At 38.8% G+C, this 12332-nt stretch overlaps 1 protein-coding gene across 1 annotated transcript; it reads right to left on the reverse strand.

Annotated features, from left to right (window-relative positions):
* Positions 1-11150: 11150 nt before the first annotated feature.
* On the reverse strand, positions 11151-12089 carry Olfr603 (olfactory receptor 603). Its single transcript, NM_147070.2, has one exon. It carries the CDS (start codon positions 12087-12089, stop codon positions 11151-11153), a length of 939 nt encoding a protein of 312 aa, NP_667281.2.
* Positions 12090-12332: the final 243 nt, after the last annotated feature.

A 12332-nucleotide genomic window follows, 5' to 3' on the forward strand; every position in this document is an offset into this window, starting at 1 on the left:
ATTTCCACGGTATGCGTGTGTGTGTGTGTGTGTGTGTGTGTGTGTGTGTGTGTGTGTGTGAATTCATGTGTTATTCACAGGTATTCAAATCCTCATAAATCTTGAGAAAGAACTAAACTACTAGAGTAAAACAACAGCCCATAATTTTGCTTTTAAATACAATTAAGATAAAATTTTCCAGGTATATTTTTTCAAAGTTCCCACTAGTGGAACATCAGAATATTTGCCATTCAATTTTTAAATGTCACCTGATTTTTATTATGCCACTGTTATTCTCTGCTCTTGTTGTGGCTACTTTCAAATTCTTTCAACCACACACAGCATAATACATGATACCAAAAATACAATGTTCTCCAAAAGAAGAGTCTAAATTGATTTTTTATCAACTTACACTTAGAGGTAAATGAGCTAATTCTCTAAACTGTTAGGTTAAAATCAAATGAAGCATATTATAATCGATGCACCTTTTTTCCTGTTGGGATATCTGGTGAGCTGGTTGGTTTCTTGAGACACAATCTCAAATTATCCAGAGTGGCTTTAATTAAAGACTTTGAACTCATGGCTCTTCTCTTTCCTCCTTGCAAGTGCTGGCGTAGTCAATGTTAGCCACTGAGCCTGAATCTATGCATCTTTCTCCAGCACACTCACAGTTCTTAAAATAGCTTTATTTGAACTCTTCACACACAGCTCCCTTTCCCTTCATATTGTTTGTTGCTAAGTAACACATATGTATGGTTTCCTTAGGGATCTTACTAATTCCCAAGGTAGAAAGCCCCATATATCTTTAACACTTATGCAGTTATGCAATTATATCAATAATTGGCAGACATTTAAAATGCTGAGTTTAGGAAGTCACTAATTTGTCCTATGAAACAGCTAACACTGTTAACAAAAACAAAAATCCATTTGCCTTTATCTGTCACGTGCCCAGGTAACACCACCATGATGATGCTATAACATTTGAACAAATATTTCACAACTTGTTTGCTCAGAAACTTTACTGCACTCAGAATATGACTCAATTTCCTCATACTCTTGACCCTGATGGGTCATCACTGATGGATTTGTGTTCAATATTCCAACATTGTGATATTTATTCACCTTCACAATAATTTGTAAATGCTCAGGATGCAAATAAAATTAAATTGTTTGTAGGGAATTAAACATTATCTTCAAGTACTAACAATTGTCATTATTTTTATAATTCATTCTTCTGTCACACAATACACTCTGGATGGGGAGGGGAGGTGAGGGGAAGAACTGATAAATAAAATAAATTTTAAAGATTTGTCCCATTAACAAATGGTCTACTCAGTCATCATTTGCTATTAATTGTGGGAAACACTGTAAGAAAGGTGATATGTAAGTTTTAAGACATCAGAGTTGGAGAGATGGCTATGTGATTAAGAGCACTAATTGCTCTTACAGAGCACCTGGATTCAATTTTCAACACCCATATGGTGTCTTACAACCATCCACAACCCTAGTTCTAGGTTATCCAACAAGCATGCATAGGGTTTAAATACATGCATGCAAACAGAAAATCCTTATAAAGTAAAACAAACAAACAAACAAAACAACAAAAACAATAACAAAAAACTTCTTAAAAGGAGGTTGCATATTTACTCAACCAAACAGCTATCTATCTATCTATCTATCTATCTATCTATCTATCTATCTATACATATGCATGTGTATCTCACAGTCTCTCTCTCTCTATATATGTGTGTGTGTGTGTGTGTGTGTGTGTGTGTTGATCAAAGGAGCCCAAGCTGGGCTCCTTACTCTGGGATGCAGGAAGCACTTATAATGTGTTTTTCCATCCTTCAGTTTCCTGAGTATGTAGGAACACAAGCCTGAGCATCTAGTACTCAGATACCTGAACCATATGATAGACATCCTGATTTGCCCTGATTAAGAAATACTAGAAAAGCATAAAATCTTCATTGGAAAAAAAAAAACTAGATTGGATTTAGAAGAAAAAATAAACAATGTGTTTTATTTGCAATGCACTTAGTCAACATTATAGTGAAGTTATAAGTTCACTATAATGGAAGGAAAGACAATCAAGGAATATTTCATAATATCATAAAAATATTCTGAAATTAAATCAGGATGATAATTCCACAAGTCTCTATCGAAAGGAAATGTGAAGAAATTCATCTGATTTTGATGTGCCCCTCATCCAGTTGAGGTAGTTTGCCCATTTATTTCATGTTCTCTGGATTTTTTTTTATGAGGAACTGGTAAACCTGATGCTTTTCAAACATTTATTAAAATGGCCTTTTAATAATTTTTTGGTTACATACCAAGATAAATTGGTTGGATTTAAAATTCAAAGACATTTGCTTGCATTTGTGAGGTAAATGCTACTTAGAATATAAGGTCATATTAGCTTCAAATTCATAAACTTAGTCTTTTTTTAATTGGATATTTCCTTTATTTACATTTCAAATGTTGTCCCCTTTCCTGGTCCTCCACTCAGAAAACCCTACCTCATTCCCCCTTACCCTGATTTAATGAGGATATTCCTTCATCCACCCATCCACTCCTGCCTCCATGCCCATGCATTTCCCTCCACTGGGGTATCAAGCCTTCACAGGACCAAGGGCATCTTCTCCCACTGATGTCTGACAAGGCCATCCTCTACTACATATGAAGCTGGAGCCATGGGTCCCTATCTGTACTCCTTGGTTGGTAGTTTAGTCCCTGGGAGCTACAGAGGGGTCTGGTTGGTTGATATTATTGTTCTTTCTATGGATTTGCAAACACCTTCAGCTCTTTCAGTCCTTTTTCTAACGCCTCCTTTGGGGACTTCATTGGGTACCCTCTACTCAGTCCAATGGTTGACTGCGAACATCCACATGCTTGTCAGGCTCTGGCAGAGCTACATCGGGCTCCTGTCAGCATGCACTTCTTGGTATTCACAATAGTGCCTGGGTTTGGTGATTGCACATGAGATGGATCCACTGGTGGGGCAGTCTTTGGATGGCCTTTCCTTCAGTCTCTGCTACACACTTTGTCTCCATATTTGCTCCTGTGTGTATTTTGTTCTTTTTTCTAAGAAGGACCAAATCACCCACACTTTGTTCATCCTTCTTTTTGTGCTTCATGTTGTCTGTGAATTGTATTTTGGGTATTCCAAGCTTTTGGGCTAATATCCACTTATGAGTGAGTGCATACCATGTGTGTTCTTTTGTGATTGAGTTACCTCACTCAGATACTGGGGAGGATGTGGAGAAAGAGGAACACTACTCCATTGTTGGTGGGATTGCAGGCTGGTTCAGTCACTCTGGAAATCAGTCTGGCAGTTCCTCAGAAAATTGGACATAGTATTACCTGAGGACACAACTATACTACTCCTGGGCATATACCCAAAAGATTTGCCAACATATAAGAAGGACACATGCTCCACTATGTTCATAGTAGCCTTATTTATAATACCCAGAAGCTGGAAACAATCCAGATATCCCTCAACAGAGAAATGTATAAAGAAAATGTGGTACATTTACACAATAGAGTACTACTCAGCTACTCAGCTATTAAAAACAGTGAATTCGCATTGCCCATGGAGTCTCTGGGCACCTGCAAGGATCCACACAGGATCCCCCATGGGATCCTAAGACCTCTGGTGAGTGGAACACAGCATCTGCTCAAATCCAATCGCACCAGACCTGAGACTGCATTAACTAGGGAAGCAGATAACCCGGCCTGTTCAGGGGCACAAGTCCCTTTTGGTCCAATCCAGCACCGGGCTGCCTAGCCCTCGTAGTCTGCGGACAAACCCAAGGTCCTCACAGGACCCTCCACAGGATCTTAGACCTCTGGTGAATGTAACACAACTTCTACCAGGAGGCAGGTGTGAACACCAGATATCTGGGCACCTTCCCTGCAAGAAGAGAGCTTGCCTGCAGAGAATACTCTGACCACTGAAACTAAGGAGAGAACTAGTCTCCCAGGTCTGCTGATAGAGGCTAACAGAGTCACCTGAGGAACAAGATCTAACCAGAGACAACTATAACAACTAGCTTCAGAGATTACCAGATGGCAAAAGGCAAATGTAAGAATCCTACTAACAGAAATCAAGACCACTCACCATCATCAAAACGCAGCACTCCCACACCACCTAGTCCTGGGCACCCCAACACACCCGAAAAGCAAGACCCAGATTTAAAAGCATATCTCATGGTGATGGCAGAAGAAATCAAGAAGGACTTTAATAACTCACTTAAAGAAATACAGGAGAGCACAGCTAAACAGGTAGAAGACCTTAAAGAAGAAACACAAAAATTCCTTAAAGAACTGCAGGAAAACATGACCAAAGAGGTGATGGAATTGAATGAAACCATCCAAGACATAAAAAGGGAAGTAGACACAATAAAGAAAACCCAAAGTGAGGCAACGCTGGAGATAGAAACCCTAGGAAAGAAATCTGGAACCATAGATGTGAGCATCAGCAACAGAATACAAGAGATGGAGGAGAGAATCTCAGGTGCAGAAGATACCATAGAGAACATCGGCACAACAATCAAAGAAAATAAAAAATCCAAAAAGATCCTAACTCAAAATATCCAGGAAATCCAAGACACAATGAGAAGACCAAACCTATGGATAATAGGAGTTGATGAGAATGAAGATTTTCAACTTAAAGGGTCAGCAAATATCTTCAACAAAATTATAGATGAAAACTTCCCAAACCTAAAGAATGACATACCCATGAACATACAAGAAGCCTTGAGAACTCCAAATAGACTGGACCAGAAAAGAAATTCCTCCCAACACTTAATAATCAGAACAACAAATGCACTAAATAAAGAGAGAATATTAAAAGCAGTAAAGGAGAAAGGTCAAGTAACATATAAAGGCAGGCCTATCAGAATTACACCAGACTTTTCACCAGAGACTATGAAAGCCAGAAAAGCCTGGACAGATATTATACAGACAATAAGAGATCACAAATGCCAGCCCAGGCTACGATACCCAGCCAAACTCTCAATTACTATAGATGGAGAAAGCAAAGTATTCTACGACAAAACCAAATTCACACATTATCATTCCACAAATCCAGCCCTTCAAAGGATAATAACAGAAAAAAAGCAAAAGCAATATAAGGACAGAAATCACGCCCTAGAAAAAGCAAGAAAGTAATCCCTAAACAAACCAAAAAGAAGACAGCCACAAGAACAGAATGCCAACTCTAACAACAAAAATCAAAGGAAACAACAATTACTTTTCCTTAATATCTCTTAATATCAATGGACTCAATTCCCCAATAAAAAGACATAGACTAACAGACTGGCTACACAAACAGGACCCAACATTCTGCTGCTTACAGGAAAACCATCTCAGGGAAAATGACAAACACTACCTCAGAGTGAAAGGCTGGAAAACAATTTTCTAAGCAAATGGTCTGAAGAAACAAGCTGGAGTAGCCATTCTCATATCGAATAAAATCTACTTCCAACCCAAAGTTATCAAAAAAGACAAGAAGGGACACTTCATATTCACAAAGGTAAAACCCTCCGAGAGGAACTCTCAATTCTGAATATCTATGCTCCAAATGCATGGGCAGCCACATTCATTAAAGACACTTTAGTAAAGCTCAAAGCAATCATTGCACCTCACACAATAATAGTGGGAGACTTCAACACACCACTTTCATCAATGGACAGATCGTGGAAAAAGAAACTAATCAGGGACACAGTGAAAATAACAGAAGTTATGAAACAAATGGATCTGACAGATATCTACAGAACATTTTATCCTAAAACAAAAGGATATACCTTCTTCTCAGCACCTCACAGAACCTTCTCCAAAATTGACCATATAATTGGTCACAAAACAGGTCTCAACAGATACAAAAATATTGAAATTGTCCCATGCATCCTATCAGACCACCATGGACGAAGGCTGACCTTCAATAACAATATGAATAATGAAAAGCCAACATTCACGTGGAAACTGAACAACACACTTCTCAATGATACCTTGGTCAAGGAAGGAATAAAGAAAGAAATTAAGGACTTTTTAGAGTTTAATGAAAATGAAGCCACAACATACCCAAACCTGTGGGACACAATGAAAGCATTTCTAAGAAGGAAACTCATAGCTCTGAGTGCCTCCAAAAAAAAAAAAAAAAAAAAACTAGAAAGAGCACACACTAACAGCTTGACAACACATCTAAATGCTCTAGAAAAAAAGGAAGAAAATTCACCCAAGAGAGTAGAAGGCAGGAAATAATCAAACTTGGGGCAAAATCAACCAAGTGGAAACAAGAAGAACTATTCAAAGATTTAAACAAATGAGGAGTTGGTTCTTTGAGAAAATCAACAAGATAGACAAACCCTTAGCTAGACTCATTAGAGGGCACAGGGACAGCATCCTAATTAACAAAATCAGAAATGAAAAGGGAGACATAACAACAGACCCTGAAGAAATCTAAAACACCATCAGATCCTTCTACAAAAGGCTATACTCAACAAAACAGGAAAACCTGGACGAAATGCACAAATTTCTAGACAGATACCAGGTACCAAAGTTAAATCAGGATCAATTTAACGACTTAAACAGTCCCATATCCCCTAAAGAAATAGAAGCAGTCATTAATAGTCTCCTAGCCAAAAAAAAAAGCCCAGTACCAGATGGTTTTAGTGCAGAGTTCTATCAGACCTTCAAAGAAGATCTAATTCCAGTTCTGCACAAACTATTCCACAAAATAGAAGTAGAAGGTACTCTACCCAACTGATTCTATGAAGCCACAATTACTCTAATACCTAAACCACAGAAAGATCCAACAAAGATAGAGAACTTCAGACCAATTTCTTTTATGAATATCTATGCAAAAATACTCAAAAAACTCTTCCTAACTGAATCCAAGAACACATTAAAGCAATCATCCATCCTGACCAAATAGGTTTTATTCCAGGGATGCAGGGATGGTTTAATATACGGAAATCCATCAATGTAATCCATTATATAAACAAACTCAAAGACAAAACCACATGATCATCTCTTTGGCTGCAGAGAAAGCATTTTACAAGGTCCAACACCCATTCATGATAAAAGTCTTGGAAAGATCAGGAATTCAAGGCCCATACCTAAACATGATAAAAGCAATCTACAGCAAACCAGTAGCCAACATCAAAGTAAATGGAGAGAAACTGGAAGCAATCCCACTAAAATCAGGGACTAGACAAGGCTGCCCACTTTCTCCCTACCTCTTCAACATAGTACTTGTAGTCCTAGCCAGAGCAATTCAACAACAAAAGGAGATCAAGGGGATACAAATTTGAAAAAGAGGAAGTCAAAATATCACTTTTTGCATATAATTTGATAGTATATATAAGTGACCCTAAAAATTCCACCAGAGAACTCCTAAACCTGATAAACAGCTTCGGTGAAGTAGCTGGATATAAAATTAACTCAGACAAGCCAATGGCCTTTCTCTACACAAAGAATAAACAGGCGAGAAAGAAATTAGGGAAACAACATCCTTCTCAATAGTCATAGATAATATAAAATATCTTGGCGTGACCCTAACTAAGGAAGTGAAAGATATGTATGATAAGAATTTCAAGTCTCTGAAGAAAGAAATTAAAGAAGATCTCAGAAGATAGAAAGATCTCCCATGCTCATGGATTGGCAGGATCAACATTGTGAAAATGGCTATCTTGCCAAAAGCAATCTACAGATTCAATGCAATCCCCATCAAAATTCCAACTGAATTCTTCAACAAATTAGAAAGAGCAATATGCAAATTCATCTGGAATAAAAACAAAACCTAGGATAGCAAAAACTCTTCTCAAGGATAAAAGAACCTCTGGTGGAATCACCATGCCTGACCTAAAGCTTTACTACAGAGCAATTGTGATTAAAAACAAACAAACAAACAAACAAAAAAACAAACAAAAAACTGTATGGTACTGGTATATTGACAGACAATTAGACCAATGGAATAGAATTGAAGACCCAGAAATGAACCCACACACCTATGGTCACTTGATCTTAGACAAGGGAGCTATAACCATCCTGTGGAAGAAAGACAGCATTTTCAACAAATGGTGCTGGCACAACTGGTGGTTATCATGTAGAAGAATGTGAATTGATCCATTCCTATTTCCTTGTACTAAGGTCAAATCTAAGTGGATAAAGGAACTCCACATAAAACCAGAGACACTGAAACTTATAGAGGAGAAAGTGGGGAAAAGCCTCAAAGATATGGGCACAGGGGAAAAATTCCTGAATAGAACAGCAATGGCTTGTGCTGTAAGATTGAGAATTTACAAATGGAACCTCATGAAACTGCAAAGCTTCTGCAAGGCAAAAAACACCATCAATAAGACAAAAAGGCCACCAACAGATTGGGAAAGGATCGTTACCAATCCTAAATCAGATAGGGGACTAATATCCAATATATATAAAGAACTCAAGAAGGTGAACTCCAGAAAGTCAAATAACCCCATTAAAAAATGGGGCTCAGAGCTAAACAAAGAATTCTCACCTGAGGAATACTGAATGGCTGAGAAGCACCTGAAAAAATGCTCAGCATCCTTAATCATCAGAGAAATGCAAATCAAAACAACCCTGAGATTCCATCTCACACCAGTCAGAATGGCTAAGATCAAAAATTCAGGTGACAGCAGATGCTGGTGAGGATGTGGAGAAAGAGGAACACTCCTCCATTGTTGGTGGGATTGCAAGTTTGTACAACCACTCTGGAAATCAGTCTGGTGGTTCCTCAGAAAATTGGACATAGTACTACTGGAGGATCCCGCAATACCTCTCCTGGGCATATATCCAGAAGATGCCCCAACCGGTAAGAAGGACACATGCTCAACTATGTTCATAGCAGCCTTATTTATAATAGCCAGAAGCTGGAAAGAATCCAGATGCCCCTCAACAGAGGAATGGATACAAAAAATGTGGTACATTTACACAATGGAGTACTACTCAGCTATTAAAAAGAATGAATTTATGAAATTCCTAGGCAAATGTTTGGACCTGGAGGGCATCATCCTGAGTGAGGTAACACAATCACAAAGAAATCAAATTATATGTACTCAATGATAAGTGGATAGTAGCCCAGAACATTAGTATACCCGAGATATAATAGACAATTTGTCAAACACATGAAACTGACCAAGAAGGGAGACCAAAGTGGGGACACTTTGCCCCTTCTTAGAATTGGAAACAATCACCATGGAAGGAGTTACAGAGACAAAGCTTGGAGCTGAGACAAAAGGATGGATCATCTAGAGACTGCCATATCCAGGGATCCATCCCATAATTAGCCTCCAAACGATGATACCATTGCATACACTAGCAAGCTTTTGCTGAAAGAACCCTGATATAGCTGTCTCTTGTGAGACTAGGCCAGGGCCTAGCAAACACATAAGTGGATGCTCACAGTCTGCTATTGGATGGATCACAGGGTCCCCAATGGAGTAGCTAGAGAAAGTATCCAAGGAGCTAAAGAGATCTGCAACCCTGTAGGTGCAACAACATTATGAACTAACCAGTACCCTGGAGCTCTTGACTCTAGCTGCATATGTATCAAAAGATGGCCTAGTCTGCCATAACTGGAAAGAGAGGCCCATTGGACTTGCAAACTTTATATGCCCCAGTACAGGGGAACTCCAGGGCAAAAAGTGGGAATGGGTAAGTAGGGGAGTGGGGAGGAGGGTATGGGGGACTTTTGGGATAGCATTGGAAATGTTATTGAGGAAAATACGTAATAAAAAAATATAAATCTGAAAAAAAGAAGCTATTGGCCCTAATTAGTAAAGTGATTTCATCATTGAAATATCCCTTTCAGAAGGATAAGGCCAAGTGAAGGTATTCTGAAGTCAAGGCTGCCACTGACACTTCCTACCACACAAGGTCCACGGGAGAGCATTTTATATCAAAACCAGGGTCCTGAAAAATCTCATCTGCAGTTATTACTGATTTGTGTGTGTGTGTGTGTGTGTGTGTGTGTGTGTGTGTGTGTGTGTGTGTGTGTGTATGTGTGTGTCATATATATCAACTTATTTAACTATATTTGTTATATAAATTGATATATGTCAATTATAAAAAAAACAGTGAATTAAGAAATTCTTAGGCAAATGGATGGAACTTAGTCATTTTTAAAGTTAAGTTTGTGAAAGGCTTTATTGTATTGTTTTATTTTCATATAAAACTTTTTTCTCATTTTGGTACTATAGTAGCATCTATAGCAGAAATTTGATGGAACTCAGAGATAGATATATGGATTAAATATCTTAAAGGCTGCAATAACTATATGCAGTTAAGGAGAATAAGATAAATAATAATACTGGAAGAAGAATGTGTACTTAAAGTATAGGGCTCAAAAATATTGACTTAAAAATTTCTTAAAATATCTGTGTCATCAAAATTTTCTTTTTATAATCCTATACATAGTTTCTGCTACTGGCATAGTAAACATAATTTTCCACACATTAGAAAATCTTCTCATACCTTTACTTGATTTTACTCCTCTATGTTGTCTAGCTATCACTAAAAATCAAAGGCTTGAGGCCTTATGCCATGAGAGGGAGCCATACATGACCCTGCCTAGATAACCAGGAGCCAGAGGCTGGACACCGAGAGACCCAATGGAAGGATTGTAGGAGCCAGAGAGGTCAAGGGCAGCATGAGAATAGCCACAGAATAATCACAGACCCAGTATGGGTCTAATTATGGTCCTCTGCACATCATGGTTGTTAGCTTGGTATTCTTGTGGGACTCCTAACAGTGGGCATGGGAGATGTCTTCGACTCTTTTGCTTGTTCTTGGGACCTTTTTTCTGCTTTCTGGGTTGCCTTGCTCAAATAAGGGTTTCTGCCTAGTCTAATTATAAATATCCCTGAGAGGCCTGCTTTTTTTTTTTTTTTAAGGGAAATGGAAGAGGAAGAGGAGATCTGGTAAAGGGGGGACTGGAAGGAGTCAGGAGAGGAGAAACTGGGGTCAGAATAAAAGGGAAAAAGGCAAGAAACTTTTAAACTCAAACTAGACTTTTTGTGTGACTGATGTCTCTGTGGTACTGGCTGAGGCGCAGGGATGCCCCCTTGATCTAGTTGTCTGTTAGAGAACACAGAGAGACAAATGCTAAAGAGCAGCCTGACAGCATTTATGATCCTCTGATGTTTGAGCTATTCTTTCTTTACAAATATTTTTAAGACTCCCTCCCTAATTTGTTTTGTCCTCACTCCATAAATGACTGGATTTAAACAAGGAGGGACAACCACATAGAGATTGGCCAAGAGGATGTGAATATAACGAGGAACATTTCTACCAAACCTATGGGTCATAAAAGAGAAAAATGCTGGTGTGTAAAAGGCTAAGATGACACAGACATGGGAACCACATGTGCTAAGGGCTTTGTGTCTGGCATCCCTGGAAGGAAGGCGGAAAACAGCCTGTAGGATCCAAGCATAGGAGAAAGCAATGAGAATTAAATCAAAGATCAGAGCAGCAATGGTGAATAAGCCATAGATGATGTTTATCCTTATGTTAGCACAGGCTAGACGTGCTATCCCCATATGTTCACAGTAGGTATGAGGAATAATATAGTGTCCACAAAAGGGCAGGCGTTTTAGGAGGGGACAAAAAGGGATGACAAGAAGGACAGGTCTCCCTATTACAACCGATGCCATGACAGCCACCACTTTGTTGGTGAGAACAGAGGTATACCTAAGTGGGTAACAGATGGCAACAAAACGGTCAATTGCCATGGCCAGGAGTACAACAGATTCCATGCCTGTGTAAGTGTGGATGAAGAACATTTGGATGAGGCAGCCTTCAAAGCTTATCTCCCTAAGGTTGAACCAGAAGATACCCAGCATCTTGGGAATGGTGGAAGTAGAGAGGCCAAGATCAATGAAAGAGAGGAGGGCAAGAAAGTAGAACATGGGCTGGTGAAGACTCTGTTCATTCTTGATCACACAGAGGATTGTGAAATTCCCCACAAGTGCTATCGGATAAACAACAAAGAAAGGAAAGGCTATCCAGATATGGAAAGCTTCCAGCCCAGGAATGCCCAGCAGATGGAAGAGAGAGGGGTGTGAAGCAGTTTCATTATTAGAGGGCATCCTTCTCAGACTCCTGGAGGACTATCTGCAATCTTTCTTCAGTATTTCTGGGAAGAGATAAGAAAATATGTGAAAGTTGTAGATGAATCCCTGGTATGGCATATCAAGTAAATATTTAAGAGCATAATTAGAGAAAAATCAAACATCAGTTAACTATAAGAGATATTCAAATAATCAACCATTCCATTTAGCATTATATGAAGAATGTTGGAATTAGAAACTCTTTTCTGACAGCAGTAAGGT

Source organism: Mus musculus, chromosome 7 (genome assembly GCF_000001635.26).
Source record: "Mus musculus strain C57BL/6J chromosome 7, GRCm38.p6 C57BL/6J".
Taxonomy (NCBI): Eukaryota; Metazoa; Chordata; class Mammalia; order Rodentia; family Muridae; genus Mus; species Mus musculus.

What these genes read in the sequence shown, in the direction of transcription:
- Olfr603 (NM_147070.2), bottom strand. Translation starts at nt 12,089, where the DNA reads ATGCCCTCTAATAATGAAACTGCTTCACACCCCTCTCTCTTCCATCTG.